Source organism: Tribolium castaneum, chromosome 1, assembly GCF_031307605.1.
Source record: "Tribolium castaneum strain GA2 chromosome 1, icTriCast1.1, whole genome shotgun sequence".
In the NCBI taxonomy this organism is placed as follows: Eukaryota; Metazoa; Arthropoda; class Insecta; order Coleoptera; family Tenebrionidae; genus Tribolium; species Tribolium castaneum.
The window spans coordinates 10,388,580-10,412,951 of NC_087394.1; the positions used below are offsets into that span (position 1 = coordinate 10,388,580).

General features: G+C 28.7%; 1 protein-coding gene across 2 annotated transcripts; it reads right to left on the bottom strand.

Annotated features, from left to right (window-relative positions):
- Positions 1-334: 334 nt before the first annotated feature.
- Positions 335-23,526, bottom strand: LOC658554 (choline transporter-like protein 1). 2 transcript variants are annotated; one of them, XM_008200771.3, is made up of 14 exons: positions 23,386-23,526; positions 13,501-13,572; positions 10,389-10,517; positions 10,188-10,330; positions 10,036-10,128; positions 6,503-6,584; positions 6,388-6,451; positions 6,227-6,335; positions 5,976-6,174; positions 5,693-5,925; positions 1,284-1,513; positions 1,062-1,225; positions 882-971; positions 335-825 (listed from the first exon to the last, which is right to left on the bottom strand). In XM_008200771.3, exons 2-14 carry the CDS (start codon positions 13,549-13,551, stop codon positions 688-690), a joined length of 1,725 nt encoding a protein of 574 aa, XP_008198993.1. In that variant the 5' UTR covers positions 13,552-13,572; positions 23,386-23,526; the 3' UTR covers positions 335-687. The 2 variants fall into 2 exon arrangements, with proteins under 2 accessions (XP_008198993.1, XP_008198994.1); XM_008200772.3 differs by lacking the exon at positions 23,386-23,526 and adding an exon at positions 22,503-22,626.
- Positions 23,527-24,372: the final 846 nt, after the last annotated feature.

A 24,372-nucleotide genomic window follows, 5' to 3' on the forward strand; every position in this document is an offset into this window, starting at 1 on the left:
TCGTAACAAAAGCGAATGAATCAAACAAACTTCTTTCTTTCCCACATTCCAACAATTATTTCTTGAAGTCCGTTTAGGAAGATGATCATGCTACAAATTGTACCAAAAGATGTCATAAAGCTAACTGGATCTTAATTTTTTTAAATTTATTACCTGTAAATGTAGAAATATTTAACATTATTACATCTTGTACCGATTTTGTTTAATTTTAGTGTTTTGCTAGAAAATGTAACAGAACACGAGTCACAAGTGAGACAAGATTTTTATGTTGTATTTCTTGTTTTATTCCACAAACTAATAATTTCTTAATCCCTTAAAATAAGTGAGACTACACTTAATTTTCAAACATTTATTAGTAAATTTTAATTATAACATTGAAAGCTTGTAGTATTCCAATAGATATATAAAAAATAAAACATTCATTCTAACCTAAATCTTTTAAAAAAATATTGTAGCATTTGAGTTGAGTTTCTGGGTAACTTCCTCCAGTCTCATCCAAATAATCTGTTGCAGAACATTTTTATACTTTTACAGGGTAAAAGTAACGCCAACAACTAACCTAAATTACAACTCTGTAGATTCGAATTACAAAAATATTTGGTCGTCTTATATAACCAGTAACATACAACAAACGAAAGCTATTCTACCAAAAAACACGCAATAAACATTAATTTCAAACACTAAACATTAATTTTTGTTGTTCGTCGCCTTCTTGGCTTCTTCCACATATTGCATAAGATTCACGCTCATGTAGTACGGACGTTCCGTCCCGTCATTCATGCAACTATCTTCACAGAAGCAAAGGAAGATAGTATCGATCGCAGTCTGAAATTTAATCATGTAAGAAGAAAAAATTAAATAGTAGTAGTAGTTGACCAAACCTCAAAAACAGCAAAGAAGCAATCAGCTACAATAGCGGTCACAATCGCGCTAATTAGAATAGCAGCCCAGAAGTGTTCAATCGTAGGGTCCTAAAAATTAGTTAAATTTTAAGTGGAGTCAGACTTTTTGTATCATTAAATTTTTTAAAGTTTTCACTTGAAGGCTTATTTTATGCTTACGGCCATTAGACATCCAACCAATATCGTAGCCACGACTATCAGAATTTTCGACATTGCTAAAACGAAATCGCCAACAGAATTAAGCGCAATTGTACTGAGTGCGTTTGCGGCAAGTAAACGTACAGCGCGTTTCCCAGATTTGAAAAATGGTTGTCCATGCATTGCTAAAATAAATTTTTATTTCAAATTTCAAATTTTTACGCAGATAGATTTTAATAATACCTGTAAGGATGTAGGCATTCTTGGAGAGGAATTTCAGGAAGTCTTCTATAGCTCCTAAGCAGCAGTCAACGAGGATCCTGGCTGATTTGTTGTTTACGAGACCTCGTATTAGGGCTCTGACGATAGCAATGACTGTGATAATCAAAGAACCAAAAATGACCGAACCCAGGTGATATCTAATCAAGTTGTAGAAACTGGTGTAGACGGGGGAAACCAAAGACGACTTGTCCCTAAATTGTTTTTATTATAATTCGTATTTTCATTAAGAACAGTGTGTACATTCACGAAAACAATGTTTAGATTTTGTATTTACAGGGTGCTGTATTTTGGATGTCCGAATAGACCATCTCCAAAACTAAGAGGTTTAGAGAAAAACGAGTGACACATCCCGGGTCCGTTTTTTGAGAGATTAATTTTGCTCAAAACCGCATCTCGCTATCGTCTTTTGTTTTCGACAAAAGTTGACATTTTAGTGAAATCTTAAAAAATTCAGATCTTCCTGATTATAAAAGATACACATTTAAAACAAAGACATTATACAGGCACTTTTTTACAGAAAATTTAATAATGTTATCAGCGATTTTTTTTAATCATTCGTTTAGATGTAATAACATAAAGTTGTATTTTTTTAAATGAGAATCATAGTTGGCTATGACATTTTCGAAAAGCTTATTTTTTTCTGAACTCAAAACAATATAAATATAGTTTGATATTTTTATATATTTTTAATAAGAATATATTCAAAATATTTGAAAGTAGTTGGCCATGGAAAAATTATTTCACATAAAAGGTATGAGTATTCTAGAAATTTTGAGAACGGTTATTAAAGTAATAAATGTGAAATGATAAAAATACGCTATGTTAAAGTTATTTTCAATTGAACAAATATGCGATCGTCGCAGATTTTAATTATATAAAAAATGTGCAGAAAATCGCAAACGATGTGTCACTACCATTTGATGACGCTTTTTTATGATTTAGTGAAGTGCAATGTTGTGTATTTTTTTACCGTAGATGGAATTTGATTTTGGTGTTTGAATTAACATTTTTTTGTAAAATAAAATTTTATTGATACGCAATCATACAATCAATAAGATTTTTCTTCTTCCGACATTTCATGTTTAAAATTGGAAAATAGAATAACGTGAGCTTGCCATTTTAAATATAAAAACAAATCATTTTTTATATTGCAAAAATTTGATCAAATAAAAATTTATTATGCTGTTTTTGAATTAATTAGGATTTATAAATACTTGTGGGGTAATACAAATTTCATAGTTTTAATTGAAAATCCAAAATTTTTCATGGCCTACTACAAAGAAAAAGCGAAATGTTTTTTTTCTTAAATATTTAAAACTAATGTATTACACAAATAGACATATCAAATTAGAAAAAATAAGCTTTTCGAAAATGTCATTATTATTATTATTATTATTATTATTATTATTATTATTATTATTATTATTATTATTATTATTATTATTATTATTAAAAAGTAACGTAAATTTAAATACTCCAACATTACTTTTCTTTCATCAAAGAAAACAGATGGCAAAAAACATTTTCATGTGGTTTCAATATCTTTTAGTGTTAAAATCTTAAAAATATATATATTATACGAAAGTCATAGATAAAGAAACCTTATGCAATTATTGAAACTATTGTGGTGTTAAAACACTAGACGTTGCTCAAAAAAAAGTAAAAATCACATTATATCTGTAAAATAATTTTGGGACTTTTCAGAATTCGGAAAAAACTAAACAATAAAAAAAGAAGTTAAATGATGGCTAAAACTAAACTTCAAAAAGAAAACCTAACATCACAGAAAATTAGGCATTCTCAAAGAGCGAAATGAAATTTTGACCTCACTCGTGATGCTTGTGAAAGAAAAAATGCCTTTTCAGTATAATAAGATTGACTTAAATAACAGTTACTTAACAGATGAACAAAAAGAGCATTTTTTCTATTATTTAATTAGTAAAGTTAGACAGAGTTCATCTTTTTTTGGGTGGAACTAGGGCTAGTAAGTCGATCTATTTAACAATCCCAAGAAAATTAATTTTTTTTTAAAACCTTCCCAAAAAAAGTGATTTTCACTTGAGTTAAGGCTATTAAAATTAAAACTCATTTATTATGAAAAATGTTTAACTCTTTTTTAGGGAACTTAACCCATTTGTTAAAAAAAATTGGGTTGATACTATCAACAGGTAGTTGATAAAATCCAGACCCAAAAAAAATTAATGCAATTAAAACCTAAAGATTAAAAAAAAAATTTATCGCTTAAATGTGTAAATCGGTGTAAATAAATTTGACCCAAAAAAAAGTCCTATGACTTTTGAGAGAATACACCATATCTCGCTGTAAAATTTAGTAAAACCAAAAAAATTAAAATAAAAAAATAGTAACATAAATGTCACTTTGGGGTTTTGGGCGATTTTCCGTCAAAAATAAAAAACAACCTGCTGAAAAATAAAAAATCAAACCATTGCCTATACAATGTACTGATTTTTCGCTTAACTTTGACAAAATTTGCTGAAACAATTAATGTTCTGGGTTAAAAACTCATTAAAACGCCGGTAAATTGTGTGCTGCAAATATCGAGAAATGATTGAGCAAAATAAAAAATAAAATAAATAGGTGCTTAGACGGTTTGAAAAAAGCAAAAATTACATATTTTCGAACTTAATATGGAAATTTTTCGCCTTATTTAAAAAAAAACCTCGAAAATAGATAGCCTCCAACTTAAAAAAAAGGCAAACAGTATCAAGTTCTAGCTGTTTTAGTGAATTTTCGGTCAGGGTTAACGAAACAAATAAAAAACAACACCACTTTTATTAATATTAACTTTTTACGAAACTTTAAGAATTGTTTAGATTTAGCAAAATTTATCGACAAACTGAATTTACAGCCTAGAACTACAATGTTCGAAAAACATGACATTTTTTACTTTTGGCAATAAATTGGCGAAATCATTAAAGAACAAAAAGAACCATTTTCGGTAAAATCTTGTTATTTATCTGTCAGTTTGACAGATCTTCGTGAAAAAACTAAATTTAAAACACTGGAAAAGAGAAAAATATGGAATTTTTCCGCCGTATTTTTAATGATATTCCTGAAAATAACAGTGTTTCTGGCTTAAGAACGTGCTTAAATCACTAGAAGAAGACACAAATAATGTATTGGGAATAACTTGCAAAAAATTGAATGTTTAGCCCAAAAACATGATTACATTCTCGATGAAGAAAAAATAACACCTTTTTAAAATAATTTAGTGACCTTTATTTGGGCTATTTTTGTCGAAATCAATGTACTAAAAGAAATCATAGCGTCTCTAGGAAAAAAATGAAACACTAAAACACTAGAAAAAAAACAAAAGTAATGATAATTTGGACGGAACTAGGGACTTCTTGGTCCGGTTTAGCGAGATCTCATAAAAAGTCAAAGAGTTTTTAGCTCAAAAAAGAAGCTAAACTCCCGAAAAAGACAAAAACATTTTTGAACAAATAATATTCTGGTTGGAAATGTGCTAAAACGGAATAATACCAATTTCGTCATATTATTTTGATAAATTTTATGCGTATTTTGGTCGAAATTTCGCAAAATAATTTCATTTGCAATTGAAAAACGTCCACAAAAAGACAAAAGCAAATACATTCATAATGTGTCTTTTAAACATGTTTGTAAAACTTTCGACAAAACTCAGTTTTTAGCTGTTTTAACAGCATTTAGCGAAATCTTTACAAAATTCATTTTTTAAAAACATGCTTAAATTCTCAAAAAAAGTTAAAAAAAAACACGTAAATGCAGTTCAGCCTAATAAATTAACCAAGGAAAAATGAAATTTTATTCAACTTGATCCAACTTGAAAAACCAAAAATACAGGTACCATCTCAGTTCTTATATTTTTTTAAACACCCAAAATTTCGGTTATTTTGGATGTAACTTTTATATTGACGTTTTTACACTTCATTTTGATTGGTTGATATTGTTTTAAATAATAATAATTCGATCCCTTTAAAGAAAAAGTAAAAAAGAAATTAAACTAGACACTTAAAAAAAGAAAATAGAGTGTTAAAGAGTTAAAACAATAGATTGTTTAAATGTAATACCTGCCCATTTTTTTCCAAGGGATTATTAACTACTTTTAAAAAAGTTGACTTTTTAATAATAGAAGTCAAGAAAACTGTATACATAGAGTTTGTAATATTTTAATTTAAAATGTTTTCAAAGTAAATTAACTTTAACATTTTCATGTAGAGGTATTTATATGCAGTAAAATAAATTATTAATATTAAAAAAAATAAAAAATACAACTTTAGAAACAAAAAGAAAACAGAAACCAATTTTTGCTGAATAATTAAAATAATTGTTTTCGTGATTGTATCTGTGTTCAAATTGCCTTTAAATACCTTGCAAAATAGTAAGACGAGACGGCTCCAGAAATGACCATATGTTGACACCCAATGATAAATTGCCACATCCACAAACAAATCACAATGTGGAAGAACATGGTAAAGAGAATCGCCACATTTGGTGTGTATTCATAAACATCAAAGAACGTTTTTTGCAGAACTCCAGCTGTGGACATCACGATCAAAAAATACACGAATATTATCAATACAATGGAACTGGCAACAAACGTCTAAAAAAAACAATTAAACTATTTTACGAAAATATAATTAATTCACTGACCAAAAGCGGTTCAAACACAATTATAGGAATGCCAAAAATAACTTTAATCGCTTCTTTGAACAATCGGATGATGAGTTTGATCCGCTTGAACATGCAAATTAACACAATGGTTAAAATCACTGCAAGGATTGTAAAGAAGATGGCAAAGAATTGAGCGCTTGCAGCGTTAGGTCCTGTGGCTTCACGACTGTTGAGCACCCTATTCATATTCCAGATTAACAAAAAATTGTAATTTCTAGCGTTCTACTTACCAGAATATTATCGCTAAGGCAATTATACCCAGGAGTGAACCAATGAGAATAACCCAAACGACCACCGCAACGAAATATCGAAACAAGAAAAGCATTCCAACGGTAAATACTAAAAGAAAAATTGTACAAATTCTCGTATTTGTCTAATGACTAGTTTGTACCCAATCCTAGGAGGCACATAAGAACGATGTAACCCGCTGATTTATTGATATCTCTACCAATATCCTAAAATAATACAAATGTAGCACAGGGTTTGAGTTTGGTTCAGTTTCATACCGCAAAGGTTGTCTCCATGTCTCTATTAACCCTAGGGCTATCGTTTGACTTCGAAGGAAAACATCTGTTGAAAAGCTCGACGCTACAAGAAAATTATTTTACCAAAAATCGTTTTATATTTCAATTTTTAAAACAACAGGGACTAATGAATGTATACTGATAGAAAAACATAAATTTTTACTTCTTAAAAGATTCTTTAACTAAAAACTTTATTTTTTATTTTTTACTTTTTAGTCTTTGTGTTTACTGCGATTTCAGATACGAATACATCCTCTGGTGTCAAATTCTTGTACTGCTGTAAACCCTAAAATAAACGGGGTGTGTCTGCTGTCTCTACATCTCAAAAACTAATACAATTGAGCGTTTGCTTTTAAATACTTAAATGTTTTCTCCATGTATATGCATTTTCAGAATTTTTTTTCTCTTCCTTGTAATTAAAATTGATTAATTAAAAATATTAATACCAGTAACATAGAAAAATAAAAAATAAAAAAATGTTAATTAATCGCAATTTTTATAATACGGAAGTTTCCATTTTTTAAATTAATACCAGTAATAGTCTTCATAATTGTAAAACTAATGGTACTTTGCATTTTTTTATATTCGCAAAAATAAAAAAGTTATGAGACCTCAAAGTTCGAAATTCTGCATCTGGTTAAAATTAACAAATTTCCAAAATTACTTAGCACTCCTATATCTTTTATGAATGTTTAATGAACTATTAACCCTAAATAAAATAAATAAAATTTAGAAATCTCACGTTATAAAACCGTTTGATATCAAAAAATGCCAACATTAAAAATTTAAAAAACAAGAAAATCGTAATTTCATATTTTTGAAAATTCTAGGTTTATAATTATAAACCACATCAAAAATACAAAAAATTGTATTTCTGTTTATGCAAAAGTCGATATCTTTAATAAGAAGTCGTTCGTAGAACACTTATTTATTTACATATTTCTTGTACAAAACATTTTGCAAGCATCGCGTGTTCTGGAAATTATAACAATTTCTATTAGTTAATATTTTAATTTTTTTTTAATAAAATAATATTTTATTAATATAACTATTTTTCATTAATTAATATTTATTATTTATAAAAAATTGTCGAAAAAATTTGAAAAAAATTGGGCTACAGAAAGAAATAAAGCAAAAAATTTGCAAATGCTGATTTTTGTCTGATTACTGATTATTAAAATCGATTATTATTAGTTATTAGTTATTTATTACAGTATCTGCTTAAACAAATTACTTCAATCATCACAAATAACACTTTCTTTCAATATTTATTTCTTTTAAGTCAATAAAATTATCCAGAGATCTCAATACAATGCCGAAAGGAACAGTAGTGTGTAAATCGCCGCTACCTTGTGACAGACAAAAAAGCTTATATTTTTGTTATTTTTAAAGCAATCGAATTAATTTTTTTGTAAATAAATAAATAACATTTTGAAAAATTATTCTAAAACAACAATGTTTTCGAGCAACCTTTTCTATTAAAATTGTTGCTAGCACCAACTTTTATTTAATTAATGACTTTTCGGAGCCAGCAACATTTTTTTACGGTTTTTATCACTAAACATGACACAAGAAATCAATTTTTTTTACAAAAATTTTCAAAAATATATTTTAAATTATACATATGTATTAAAGGGATAAATGAACTTTTTTTAGAAAAAATGTTGGAGGTTCGGAGACAATAAAAAAGACATAATTTTGAAACATTTCTCTTTCTTATGGTTAAAGTCCAAGTAGCTAAAGAGTTTGTAGTGCCTAATTTAGATTATTACATATAAAAATTTTGAAAATAAAAATAAAATTTTCAGTGTTTTCCATAGATCTGTTGAAAGATACTTAGAAATTATTTGTAATTCATTTTTTGTCACAGTTCTACTTTCTGGTTCGTTAAAGCTTTCCCTAGTAATAAAATGAATACAAAATTAAAAATGAAAAAATAACAAATTAAGAAAAAATTTATATTAAGCTAATCCCAAATAAAATTAAAATTCATTTCATATAATGTCTCTTGTCCATACTCCATTCATTAAACTTTTGAATTATGTATAATGTATGTAACGTAAGGTCCTTACTGTAAAGTAATTAAAATTATTAATTAAATTACATTATTAAATAAAATTTTAATTACAATTTTAATTATTTTTTGAATTAATTAATTTCAATTACAAGGAATTATAGAAAAATTCTGAAAAAAATCACAGGCATAGATGAAAATATAAAGCATGTATTTATTATTAGTTTCTGAGATAGTTCTTTCACAAGACTAGCCTTATGTTTTTTGCTCTAACAAATGGCATTGGTGTCATTTATAGAAGGCGAGGTATTACTTGTTTATAACCACTGTTATTGTTTAAAAATTACTAATTAAACTAAATATTATTGGATTGCCGTTGAGATTAGGTGTGCATGCAAAATTTCAGGTTATTCAGATAACCAGAACTCTCTCAAATTTCATTTCCAAAATCTTTTTGCTGAACAATCAACCAACAAAGCACGTTATATAGAAAGTTTTTAAAAAAATAATCGTGAAAACAATTCGATAAGATTAAATTTCTGTGCCTTCTAATTGTACACAATTCACGTAATACACCAGCTGCACTTAAAAAATTTCCATCGTTTTTCCTACATTAAAAAAATTGGTTTTGGTTTATTGGTAGATAAGTCGTAAATTAATTATGAACGAAATAATGTTGTAATCAGCTTTAAACAACATCGATTTATCCAATTACTTTATTAAATAACTATTAAGAAGCTTTTATAAATAATTAAGGTGATTTATGAATTTACGTAAAATGGTGGAGGCGCCGGGATAATATACAGGTGCTCTAAAACTGGCGCACCAAATCAGCAGTACGTTGTTGAGAAGCATGCGTAGATTACGGGAAAAATGTTGAAAAAATTCCTAAAGTCTTATTTTTAACAATCTGGAGCTACAAACTTACTTTGTTAACTTCTTTAATTTTCATAATTTTTTAATGTTTTTATGTTTCACACTAAGTAATCGTTTCCTAACACAAAACTAAATAATTATTTTTAAATTTACTATCAGACTTTAGCAGTTCTTTTTAATTTAAAAAAATTAAAATTCATCAAAAAAATTACAATTTGTAGATGTGCCAACACTAGGAATTATTTTCTACGAGATCATTTCAAAAATAATTTATTTTTATTGTTGATCAAAATATATTGCGATCACGACTGTTAGACAACGTTGCCACATATCATTTATTTAAAATTCGTTATTTATCAATATTATTAATATTAATAATAATATTTATTATTATATTATTATAATAATTATAATTATATATTATAATATTAATATATAATTTATTAATAACTATTTATTAATTATTAATTAATTAATAATAATTACGATTAATGCAAAAAATGTTTTTACTATTTTTACCTTAGTAGGTAAGCAGTTCTTTATCACATACCATTGTGTTGGTGCGCCGGTTTTGAGCACCCAGTAATTATTACTTTCCTATTCTTGTCAAAATAATTGTACTTACTATCCACTTCCACATTCCCGGACACATTCATCCCTAATGAATAGTTGGTCGTCGTCCGAATACGCATGTTCATTTTTAATCAGTCGCAAAAACCTTAAAACATAACATGTTTCTTGCATTCCTTTATCAACCCTAATTTTATGTTATCTTACGGTTGATACGTCTTGTCTTGTCCTGAGCAAGAAACGTCGCCAACTCGACTATTTTTCTCGCCACAAATGTTGCCGCATTTATCATATCCGTGAATAAATCGATCAAGATCAGATTGAACAAATGTGTATATCAGAAAAGGTACCTGAGAATTAACAGTCATACACACTATTGGACTTTCTAAAAATTTGTTGAAAACCTACCAAGATGATTAAGCAAATACCAAAGACAACAGTGAATTTAAAATCGGTCACTTTCCTTTTTGCCGGAATTTCTGGAATTAGGTAAGTATCCCCAATTCTTATCCCTGCGTTCTTCCTGAATTGTCCTAGCTGAAAATAAAAATAAAAATTGAGTTTTCATTCAATTAAATTTAATTAGAAGGTGTGTATTTTTGGGCATATACTACTGTGTTAAACATCTTTATATAAATAGCTTTGCTCTTACAAGATGGAATAAAAATTCAGTCAGTTCTCTAAATATACTGGATTGACCACTAAAATGTTACCTACCTTCCTAAAATTGTTTTTAAAGTGTTTTAAAAAAAAGTTGCAATGCAAACGTCCGTTTTTTTAAGTAAAACACTACATTTTTTTACAGAAAAAAAGAAAAAGTAAACGTCTGCCTAAGTAAGATATTACTCGTCCTTTATTAGAGTAAAATAAATTCAAATCTTAATATTCTGGCAGATGTTCACTTTATAAACTCTAACATGATTTAATATAAGTAATAATAATAAGGCAAAAATTAACATTTCATTATTATGATACGTTATTATTATATGTTACCTACCTTCTTAAAATTATTTTTAAAGTGTTTTGAAAAAAAGTTGCAATGCAAACGTCCGTTTTTTTAAGTAAAACACTACATTTTTTTTACAGAAAAAAGAAAAAGTAAACGTCTGCCTAAGTAAGATATTATTCGTCCTTTATTAGAGTAAAATAAATTCAAATCTTAATATTCTGGCAGATGTTCAGTTTATAAACTCTAACATGATTTAATATAAGTAATAATAATAAGGCAAAAATTAACATTTCATTATTATGATACGTTATTATTATATGTTACCTACCTTCTTAAAATTATTTTTAAAGTGTTTTGAAAAAAAGTTGCAATGCAAACGTCCGTTTTTTTTAAGTAAAACACAACATTTTTTTACAGAAAAAAAGAAAAAGTAAACGTCTGCCTAAGTAAGGTATTATTCATCCTTTATTAGAGTAAAATAAATTCAAATCTTAATATTCTGGCAGATGTTCACTTTATAAACTCTAACATGATTTAATATAAGTAATAATAATAAGGCAAAAATTAACATTTCATTATTATTATATGTTACCTACCTTCCTAAAATTATTTTTTAAGTGTTTCGAAAAAAAGTTGCAATGCAAACGTCCGATTTTTTAAGTAAAACACTACATTTTTTACAGAAAAAAAGAAAAAGTAAACGTCTGCCTAAGTAAGATATTACTCGTCCTTTATTAGAGTAAAATAAATTCAAATCTTAATATTCTGGCAGATGTTCACTTTATAAACTCTAACATGATTTAATATAAGTAATAATAATAAGGCAAAAATTAACATTTCATTATTATTATATGTTACCTACCTTCCTAAAATTATTTTTTAAGTGTTTCGAAAAAAAGTTGCAATGCAAACGTCCGTTTTTTTAAGTAAAACACTACATTTTTTACAGAAAAAAAGAAAAAGTAAACGTCTGCCTAAGTAAGATATTACTCGTCCTTTATTAGAGTAAAATAAATTCAAATCTTAATATTCTGGCAGATGTTCAGATTATAAACTCTAACATGATTTAATATAAGTAATAATAATAAGGCAAAAATTAACATTTCATTATTATTATACGTTATTATTATATGTTTATTATTAGACATTTTAATAAGCTGTGATAAGCAGGCGGTGGCTATGGTATTCCATTTATATGTTTTTAAGTTACTTAACACCTAACACACTTCTTTCTGTATTTTCTTACGTTCTAATAGCTGACTTAAACAACTACCAGAATTTTAAGTTTGCACTTTTCTATTTAAAGGTGGTGAAGAGCTGAATTTTTGTGTGATACAATTTTAAAAACAAGTGTTTTGGACAAAAAATTATTTTGAAAAGTATGCAAAATTGATAAGTAAGTGTTGAGTTCAAAATCATCATCAATAATATCAGCAACTACGCCAAATATGTATTAAAATAAAAAATAAATAAGTTTGTATTTAAGTCATCTCTAAAACACCAGGTATAATAAAAGATAATTTAAGGGATAATATGAGCTCATTTATTTGTATAATTTTTTAATCAATTTAAATAACATTTAAAAGTCTCTTTTCTTAATAATAATCTCCAGACTAGATTCAAAGCTTCAAAAGTTAACCATTTTTGCAAGCAAGTGTTTTCTTGTCACTCGATCGGATTTTGAAATTTATGTTAAACTGATTTCGAAGAAATGATACATAAACAACAATTTGTAATTACTAACTACACAAGTAGTTAATATTATTTATTATAATTATCACAAATTTGACCAAGTAACAAAATTCAGCGTTCTTATTTTATTTATATTTATGAAATTAGTCTCTTTACATCACAATTGGTTAAAAGTACTTAAAAAAAACAATTGTCAAAGATCAATTGATATGAGAGTTAAAAACGGTCGACAACATCTTTCAACTTATTTAACTGACATTATAATTATTTGAAGGCACGGTTTATAAGACTATTAACAACAAGATTATACGTTGTTTTTTTTTGTATGAATCATAATGCTTTATCTTGTTGACCTCTCTGTAACTATTGCATTAAAATATTGTTTTTAATTAACCGATGAATTAAAAAAAGTGTAGTACTATTTATTATTTATGTAAATAAATGGGGACTAATAAAGTAAAACGAAATTGTTTGAGTCTTAAAATTTAATGCATTTTTTATGTAAGTATTGAAGTCGAGTATTTATTTGGATTTCCCACTCACTAAAGCAACCGCTAGGAGTTAACGACCTAGATATGTTACAATTATTTTAAAAAATACCTGCATATGAGTAAGCAAACTTACTTACCCAACACATACTGCCAGAATAGTATCTATGTGGTAATTAAAAATTGATGCTAAAGCATTAAAGAGTAAAATAAAAGTTTCTATCGGTGTTGCCGTACAAAAAATTGTCAACGAACTATTCAAAATCAAAAATACGGAACCAAAAACAATAACGTAATGAGCATTGTAATTTTTGATTCCTATTTGTACTCCATAACACTAGCTCTTATTTACAATACATATTCTTAATTATTAAAAGTAAAAATTACTTACGTCTTCTGGTTCAGGCACCTGTCTTTCTTGGGATGAGGAAGACGCCCCCATCTTCAAGCCAATTCAGGTTAACTAAAACAAAACAAATACAATTAAGATATGAACACGATAAGATTGTACACAGTATTGTAGGTACTAATGAAATCATATTATGCAAATTTCATAGTATACCTTTACAAAAAAATGCTCTTTGTAAAAAAATAGTGCAACTTAAGGTTGAAGTATACTCAGAACGTCCGAAGAGGAGCTGTTCAAGCAAGCGCGTGAATGCAAAATTTGAATTGGATTTTTAAGAAAAGTAATTAACAAAGTGTTTTCTTTATAATTGGATGTTGTTCCTAAATTCAGTCACTACCTCACAGGTCAGTTTGTATTTCATTTTAAGTATTTGTAACCGAGTTTAAACGGGTTAAAAAGTCGATTTAATTTGTTGTTCTATTGAAAAAACTGTAAGTTCAAATTGCTTGAAAAAAATATGGTGTCTTTCTGCGAACCTTATCAACAATATACATAAATTTGAAAAACATTGTTAGTGCCATTTAAAAATAAAATGAAAAAAACCTCAATTGTTAGCCATTTTATTTTTTGATTAAAAAATGGTACTATGTTTTTTGATATTTTTTTTTGTATAGGTCTTGTATATGACTTAGTTGTAATTCGGAAATAAAATTACCGTTGGGGGCGTCACTGAGCTAGGTCGAAAACAGTAACCATAAATGGCGGGAAAACGTTTATTCGGATATTTTGAGCGTTGTACGAATTTTGGGGCTTCACAATTATTACATTACCTATGCGGAATGATTATTGCATCTTTGAAGCAAGAAACTTATGTTGACAAATGAGAGATGACGAGGAAAACACGAATAACGAATGACTGGTTCACTTTCTTTATTGGAAAATTATTACAAAGACATTGAAAAGCCTACCTTTTGGCATAATTTACGTTTAAATGTATCAGCAGTTGTTAATCTTTATTGTAGTTTTGTAGATTTACCGCAGCATTTCATGATTTTTTCAGTGGAAAATTCTAACCTAAAATTCATAACACTTCACTAATTTATTGGTTTCTTGAGCCAAACTTTGTGTTCGCTGTGATCCATTACTTATAATCTTTAATTAGACAACTGTTTGATAACACTTTGTAATTAAAATTTAAATATTTTTCACTTTATATCCACTTTCAAGTTCCAACAATAAACACTTTATACCACGAAAAACTATAGAACCAAAGTCAACGCTAGTATTTACCACCACGTACTTTTAAAGTAATTCTTTCTATTGTAAGTAATTAACACTATACACGCAAAATTGTTGAACAATTCATTAAATGTCAGTTAAATGTGGCATTACGAAAATTTCTTTACTGTTTTCGACATAGTTCAAAAGTCATTACCAGAGGGCGTCTAGTTAATTTTATTTCCGAATTTTCAGACCTGACACAGACATTGTTAAAAAAGATTGCACAATTTATAATTTTTTTTTTCTTTAAAGTTGCAAAAGACGTCTTTCTATACAGCAGGTTTACAATGTTTCAAAACGCTAATAAGATCATAAAATATATTTCTGTATAATTTTGTTGGTTAATTTCAAAAGATAGCCTCTATCCGCGATCCGGTTATGGCAAATTAAAGTGATTTATCTTCTTTTCCTTTGATCTTAATATAAATATTGTCACAACTATGGAAGACAGAGGATCCATTGTATGAAAATAATTTATTTAATTCTCTGAAAAAAATGGACTCTTGTACTCTGCAATTAACGATTATGGAGTGTAGCAGACGCATGTCAAAAACTTGCTATTTTAAACATCACGGTTTACGTAAGTATAAAATTAAACAAAATTGTATAAACTGGATGACTCAAATATGTATTCATGTCTGTGCAAAAGATGATAAACTGAGAGGATCTTATCTTTTAATTAATTTATTTAAAACTTGGCCAAACTTTGTAGGCACTAACTTTTATGACTTCTCAATACAAACAAAGCACTTTTGAAGCATTGTTCAAAAGAATTTTCAATTTTTTTCTTACTCAGCAGTTTAGAATTAAACGAGATAAAATAAACCTCACTCAGCAGATTTACTTATCGCATTGCCAGACGTTTGTGGTACTTATGACGTCTACAAGAACTTATAATCTTTTAAAACATAGACAAAACTCTTTCCAGTTTTGATTTTTATCTAACTTGGTGGAATTCGTTAGCAATCTTCAATAGAAAATGTTAATGTTCTGTGCGTACTAAATTTCAAAACTATTTGATAAACTGATCCTGTATTCTAATAATCGTATTATCTACCACATGTAATTTTGTTTAATTTCAACAGAGTAAAAATAGATTGTGCAGAATTATCCCGATTAAAAAAGTCATAAGCAAGGTTAAATGTGATAACACTGTTGCAATTATTATTTGTTAACTAAACTCCTCACATTTAATACAGGGTGTTAGGAAATGGCTTAGCAATATTTCGTATGTGAATTTGTCATGATCAGATTAAAAACTGTTATGTCATTTTTCCACAAAGTGCGTACTTTCTTCAGAAATTTTTATTAACCCACTTGTTGAGAGCCACTGTGTGGCTTAAGGGAGTTTATTAGCCGTTATTTTTTTCATTAAGCAAAATGGAGATTGTGGCTAACATGTTCCTCTGTGTGGGAGGTTCGAACCCCGGTCATAGCAAAAAAGTTTTTTGTTTTTTTTTTTTTTTGTAAAATTCAATAACAAAACACATTGCCATTCTCAATTCTCAATCCTAACACGCTGTATAATTAGCGATAACATGAGAAATCCCGTTAGAAATTTTTTCATCGCAAATTCATAACTTCAAACAGAAAAATAAACAGTAAACATTCGTCGCTCGTACGCAACTTTTCCATCCGGATCTATTTATTTATTTATTTTAATTTATTTTATTTATTTTAATAATCTTAGCAAATATAATTGGAATTTTATTGATGAGGCTGATATGGATCTACATAATAAATAGGAAAATTTTCAGAACATATTACCAACGGAGGCAAATATTGCTTTTCCTGATAAAACTCTCGGTAGAAATAAAAACTATAAAATTATCAATTATTTAAATGATCCTAAACTTTTTAAATTACAAGATACCGTAACTTTGTTTTACAATTTAAAACAAGAATATCCTTATATTCAGTTTTTCACGTCAGCATATAAACAATATAAATCATATCTTAATAAAGATGTTTGGAAACTAGTAAATAACGAAAGAAACAAAGCAAGAAACATTGAATTTTCTGAGTCATTAAATGCATATGGTTTCAACAACTATTTTGTGAAAGTAATTAACTAATTAAAGATCTTAAACCCCAAATAAAAAGTGCAAAACCGGATGAAGATGTAAATGTAATTAATATTAAAAATTGTTTCAATTTTCAAAAAATTAGCTTTGTTGCTATGATAGATATAATCAGTGCCTTTAATAATAAACCAACTAAGGATATCTATGTCTTAAATATTATTATGATTAAATATATAATTAATATTATATTATATCCTCTTACTAATTTAATAAATCTCAGTATTGAAGAATGTATCTTTCCCAATTGCTTGAAAATGTTAAAACTGATCCCTATATTTAAAAAAGATGATCTAAATGAATATGGCAACTATAGCCCGATTTCTATTATCCCCATTCTAGGCAAAATATTTGAAAAAGTATTATTCTTGCAATTTTCAAAATACTTGGAGGCTCATTTCATATTATCAGAAGCTCAATATGGTTTTAGGAAAAACAGATGTACTGTAATGGCGATTAATGACTTAATTAGTGAAATTTGTGACGATATAAATAAAACAACAGTATGTGGGGGTAACTTTCTGTGATCTTTCGAGAGCGTTCGATTGTGGTGATTTTAATTTACTAAGCAAAATTATCCAGAATTGGAGTACTAAATAGTAAATACATCCCTATTATTATTAAATAATTATGTTAGAAATAGAAAACAAGTAACATATTACAATATAACCTCTGTAAAAAGTAAATTATCATCAACACTGTCGGATGCTCGTAAATGGTTCACCGACCATGGTTTATTCTTAAATCAAAGTAAAACATGTTCAATGATATTTTCTACAAATGAAAATAATAATCCCACACAGATTAAATTTCTTGGAATCGAACTAGACCCACGGCTATCTTGGGATAAACATGTAGATGTAATTAGCACTAAATTAATCAAAACTGTGTATCTCTTAAAGAAATTGAAATTGTCTGTAAACCTGGATATATTAAAAATGGTGTATTTTGCTCCATTTCAGAGTTGCTTTTCTTATGCAATTTTTATTTGGGGTCATACTAGCCACATTAGTAGAATTTTTTAAATTCAACGTAAAGCCATACGTGCGTGCAATAAAGGGATTAAAATATCAAGACGATGTGAAAAAATCTTTTGAAAAATTAGGTATACTAACAATTCCAGCAATGTATGTTTATGTATGCCTTATACAGGGTGTCTCAGCTAAGACTTTCGAGCCTAATATCTCAGATTTTTGTCAAGGGAATTTTATGAAATTTAAAATGCAGATATTTTAGAAGATAAAGATTAAAATCCAATTAATGCAACAACTCAAGTCTTAAAAACGTAATTTTTACATGCCTTTTTAAAATGTAAGCCTTTTATGACTTATATGAAAAAAATTATCGTCAGTGAAAAATGCTGTCAGAAAAAACTCGTTCGTGGAAGACGACTGTTTCGCGAGAAAAATGAGAAACAAACTGTTAAACGTGGGTACGTGGGCAAAAGTGTAGATCTCTATGAGACAAATGAGCACTAGCATTGAATTTTGGTCAATCCTACTCGCAGAAACGTAACTGTCACGCAAGGGCATTTCACAATTATCTCTCACCCATACAAAGTTAAAAAACAATATTTTTGACTAACTTTTGGTACTGGATGCTTTAATTCTTTCAAAAAGGACTAAAAGACTGAACAACTGAAAAAATTCTAGACACTTGAACATTCAGAACTTTGGAAATGTTTCGTACACTGCTGATTGGATTCTCTTCAAAAGCTTGAATTACAGCCCCAACTATTGCTTCGTTTCCAGTGACGTGTTTTGTCCTCACTCGATTTAGTTCAGGTACGATTTCTGTGTCTTCAAATTATTGACGATTTTTTTAAACTTTAAATTTCATAAATAAGATTTCACAAAAAGTCCAACGACACTTTCCATAGGTGATATTGATTCCTTTTTCAACAACAGAGAAATTTCAGCCACTGTTGTTGGTTTTTAAAGTATTTTCACCAAATTAAAACAATTTTACTTTTCTGACAAGCACACACAGTTTTTTTCAGTGGTACACAAAATGTTGTATAGAAATGCTTCATCAATTGTTTCAAAAGGTGACTGCCCAAATTACTATCAAAATTAAGTTTTTAACAATAAAATTTAATTATTTTCTTGATCAGCCGAGCGATTTGGTTTTTGTGTGGCCATTTCCGGAGTTTAATGATCCAACGGTAATTTGGCTTAATTTTAAAGAAAAGAAATGTTCCAAAATTTAATTTTTTAATTTGGAGTCATTTTTTGCCCCTTATTGAAAGACCACCTCCTAAAATATGGGCATTCTAAATTTCATAACAATCCGTTGACAAATAACTGAGATATTAAACTCGAAAGTCTTAGCTGAGACACCCTGTATATGTAAAAAGAAATATAAGTTCTTATAGAATCCACTATGAAAATCACAATTACAGTACACAAAAAAATGATAAAATTCTCTTGAATTACACTCGAATTACCTATCAGATTGCTACACTTCCCGAATCTATCTTTTCAAAAATTATTAAAGCAAAACTGTTAAAGTCCCCATTATATTGTATTAACAATGCCAGTCATGTTCTATCTATTGTAACGTTCCATTTTTTCCATTGTATTTTACTACTTACTCTATTTCAATATTTTATTGAATATTCTTGTGAACTATGTATCACTTTAAGACAAATAAATCATCATTATTATTATTATTTCGCTTCCAAAATTTCAGTTGCAATGTTGCCATTTTGTGTAACATTAAACCACTGAATAATAACTAATTAGCATACTTGTACGTTACTGTACGAGCCTGGTGTTATAAGTGCTTCCGGACCGGAAGTTGTTTTGATTTCTGACAATCATATTTCAAGGTCTTCAAAAACGTAAACAAATGTACGGAAACAGTTTGGTCAATAGGCAAAACAGGTTTCTTAAATTGTAATTTGCCTTCAGAGGAACATAATTTGAGATGATCTCATCATCAGTTACATAACAATATGTATATTAATTAAAACAAAATTTTACTGGGTTTGTCAAATTGTCAAACACCGACTAGATTTTTTTACGAAATAATTTCTTTTACTAAAACTACCATGATTCTATTCTGTTTATAATAAGGAGATTAAATAAAGTGTTATGAGAGGTAGGAATGACATTCCATAAGATTTTTTTAAAATACACAACTTTTACATTTATCAGTGGGTGGAAGTTATCGACCACAAACCCAAGGGCGGGTCTACGATCACAAAACAATAAACTTGACCTAAATTCATGAAAACTATACCAATATCCCAATCAGTTTCGGCCTTAGTTGGTTGAAAATCAAAAAGGAAAGATAAACCTTGATAAGTACACGCGTATCACCGACAGTAATTATCCGTAATTAAATTCCGGTAAACAAAGACAGTAATTGATTTCATGTAATTTGTTTCCACGAGTAGTTTATTTTTAACGTCAAGTTTTTTTCTATTATTTCACCCCTAATGCATGTTCCATAAATAAAATAATAATTTTAACACTCAGTTTTAATCAGTGAAAACTAATTAATATTTATTACCCACATGACATGTTTTTTGAGAGTAGGTACAGGTACTATACATAAATACTATGCGTGACTAAACTTGTTCACTTCATTTCATGGAACCTTTTTATAACGCCGGATGTTTGTTTGGTCGCAAAGAAAGCATTTTTGAAGATTTTAAAAGAAATTCCAGGCACCGACATAAACATCTGTGCAAATTGAAGGTCAGCTTTTGTTTTGTAACAACCGTTTTTTAGAGCAGGCCCAGCCTTAAATAACTTCGGCAACAAAAACAAATCCCTAAATAGATCTCACTATTGATATGAGAAAAAGAGCCGATCGTTTCTCAAGAAAACAAATTTTTAAAACAAAGAGCTTTGTTTTGAAATGGAAATACAATTCCGTACAGTATAGCAATGATATAGCGTTATAATTAATGTATTAATATCGTATAACATTATTATGCACATAATTAAATTATTCGAAGGTTGTCTGATAATTGAAACAAACACAACTTGAATGCACAATAATTTTTATTCTCAACTTAAAAGAAATTATGATCGGCAGAAATTCCGAAAATATGTAAATGTAAATTATTGAGCTCCGACATACAGGGTGTCCATTTTTCTAGCTCCAGCATGGGGATCTCAGTTATTAGGACAAAGTAGCGCATTTTTATGCTGAACAATTATCTAAAAGAAAATTTGATGTCATTTTTACTTTTTTAAATATTGGAAAAAAACGGAAATTTGTAATTTTCGTTTTTATTTTTTCAAACAAAAACCAAAAGAACTTGACGTTTTTAAATGAGACTTTTTTTTACAAGGAATCTAAATCTGTCGTATTTTTCAAGGCGTTCTTGATGTCAGAGTTGCAACACTCATCTTTGTTTTTTCTTACGGAAGCTATTCTTCCTTTTTGTATTTTTGAAAAGTGTTTTTATTCCTGATTACAACCATACATATCATGACATGATCGAATCTTATATGCTGACCAAAATAGAGAAAAAAGCATTTTTGCGAAGAGTGCTTTGGAAAAACACCAACAATTTTGTTTTTAAACAAACAAGATTTTGAGGTTTAATTAAATTTGGATCTGGAAGGTTCACCTTTCCGCCAAGCTTACTAATTTCGCAAAACAAAACAAAAAATCTGCTCGCATATTTAATAGAACAGTCAAAATTTAGTTTGTTAAACAAAGTTTTTGACGTTTCTTTTCAAAGCACTCTTTGCAAAAACGCTTTTTTTCGATCATATCATGTGATAAATCATTGTAATCAGGAACAAAAATGCAAGTTTCAAATATGGCGTCCATAAAAAAAATCAAAGTTGAGTAGTAGAGCTCTGACATCAAGAACGCCTTGAAAAAGGCGATGACAAATTCAGATTTCTTATAAAATAAGTGTCTGAAGAATGTCCTACTTAAAAACGTCTAGTTCTTTTGGTTTTCGCTTAAAAAAATAAAAACGACAGTTACAAATTTTTTATTTTTCTCAATAATTCAAAAACTAAAAATGACACTTCAAATTTTTTTTGGATAATAGTTCCCGACCCGACCTCGTATCTCTTATAATAACTGAGATCCCCTTGGTAGAGCTAGAAAAACGGACACCCTGTATAGTATGTTTGCACTTTCCTATTTAATATCCATTGTAACCTACAGCCTTAATTAAACAAGGAATTATGAAGATTTGTGGATATATTTAAATAGCGTAGCTATTCCATGAAAAAATGAAAACATTGATAAGATAAAAATAATTATGACTGCATTTAATTATTGTCAACAGTAAAATTAGACGATTTTTGAACTCATTTTGTTTACAAAATAGGCACTTCTTAAAAAATCGCAATGAAATTTGTTACATAATATACACACTGTTTAAAAATGATTGTTCATCAAGTCGTATGGTATTCTATGTTTAAATATAAATATTAACATTAATAAAAAATATTTAAATAGAATAGAATTCTAGATCTTTGTGTCAATTCGTCCAAATAACTATTCACTTCTGCCAAATCTTTTGATTAAGAATTTTTTTCTTTTTTTTTGTTTGTTTTGTTTTCAGCAAAATTATTCCAAATGTAAGGTTTATATTGATTTGTATTTTTTGCACAGCCTGTATTATTCAAATATGTGGTTAATTTTTTTAATGAATTCTGTCTGAACGTAAGTGATGTTATTGATACTTAATCAGAATTGTACCTAAAAACTAAAGGATTGTAACTTCAGCAATGCAAATCAATTTTTCACCACTTTTTTCCGATTATGCAATCACGACACGCATCACAACAAACCCTACAAAAAATAACAACACAACATAAAAAAACCGTTATCGTTTGCAAGCCGCAGATACGGCGCATCACACTGTTAGTAAAGAATGATTTAACCAGGGTGGTGAAACCTAAATGCACCAAGCCAAGTATAGGCGCCAAATTCAAAATCGACTGTAGTTCGGCTTGCTATCGCAGATGTCGCACACACGTATAGTCAATTTTAGCGAAGCTACCTATAATATCGGCAGAAATTAACAGTGGACCTGTGACAGTTGCCATTGTGTAAATCGCCATTTTGTGCTTGGTTTGTTTGGTGTTCGCCTTCGGCTTTGTTTTATGTGAAATTAGTACTGTTTTGTGGTTTTTTTCGTGTGTGTGCTTTTTTGAACTTTTTTATTGTGGGAATATAAATAATTTGATGGATCAATCATTAGTTTATAGTTATCGTATCGTGTATATTGACTAGTGATAATAAATTTTTATTACAAGTTTATTGTCTTTATTTATTCTCATATTTTATTTTTCGTATTCTTTGTAAATATTCAGCAACAATAGTTGTCTAACATCAGAAAGTGTTATTAGCAACTATTGTTGTGAATATTTACAAACAATACGAAAAATGCAATCAAACTTTAAAAGAAAAGTAACTACGGGCAATTCAAATCGCCCGCCGATAACGCTTAGTACGCGCTGGCAACAATAGATGTGCTAGTGACACTTTCGCTCTATCGGGACAAGGACAGATGCGTTTCTGTAAAACCTGTTATTCTGTGGATTTAACAGAATAATGATGAAATAAATTTTGCACTTACAAGTCACTATAGACAAACACCAAAGCACAACCACAGTTCCCCCGAAAATATGTGACCTACTAATAGTCAAAAATACCGAAGAACGAAGCCCTGAACATCACAGCTGCACGAAAAGACTAAAACACACAACTAAAACACACAACTAAAACACGTCGAGGAAGAGGATGGATTGAGCAATGAGCAGGCGGTAGTGGAAGTGGTGTAGGAGAGGGGTGGAAGAGACCTGGGGCGGGGGTGGGGTGCTAGCCTGATACCATTTGGAATAAGATTATAAGATTATTTAATTTATTATATTGCTATAAACCAAATTATGCGCAATTAGATTACCGATTTAAATATTAGAATAGAATTAAATACTGCTGTTTTTGTATCAGATATTCTGTTACCTACTATAACGGACCGACTGCATGGGTGCAAACTGCAGAACACTCATTGAAAATAATTTACAGAAACTCTTAATTCAATAAAATTATGACTTTCCAAAATTCTCTAATAGCCCAGTCAAATGAGACAAATCGGTGGAAAAAATTCCTAGAGTTGGAGTTTTTTTTAAAAGCTTCCTTTACACTTGGGTAGACATATATCAAAAGTCCCCAAAGTGGGGGGCGAGCTCGAGGAGGGGGAGGGGGTTAAAGTAGCCTTTTTTTGGTTTTTTGCTTATATCCCGGAAACTATTACTCCTATCAATTTTTATCTACTTATCAAAAAAGCTGATAAAATTCCCTAGAAAATGGTTATATGCATTTTTTTGTAGGACTAAACATAAGCGAGTTATAGGGCTGGAAAGAAATAATCATTTGAAAAAATGTGCTTTAAAAGAGAATTTCTTGTGATTTGAAAAACTGACAATAAACTAAATTTATTGAATTCAACACTTGATTAGAAGAGAAAGGGGGGGACATAGGGGTCACAGAAGTCTTCAGAGTCGTCTTTAGATGCTGCATTTTCGTCTTCGTCCCAAACATTGAAAAATGAATTATAGTCTTG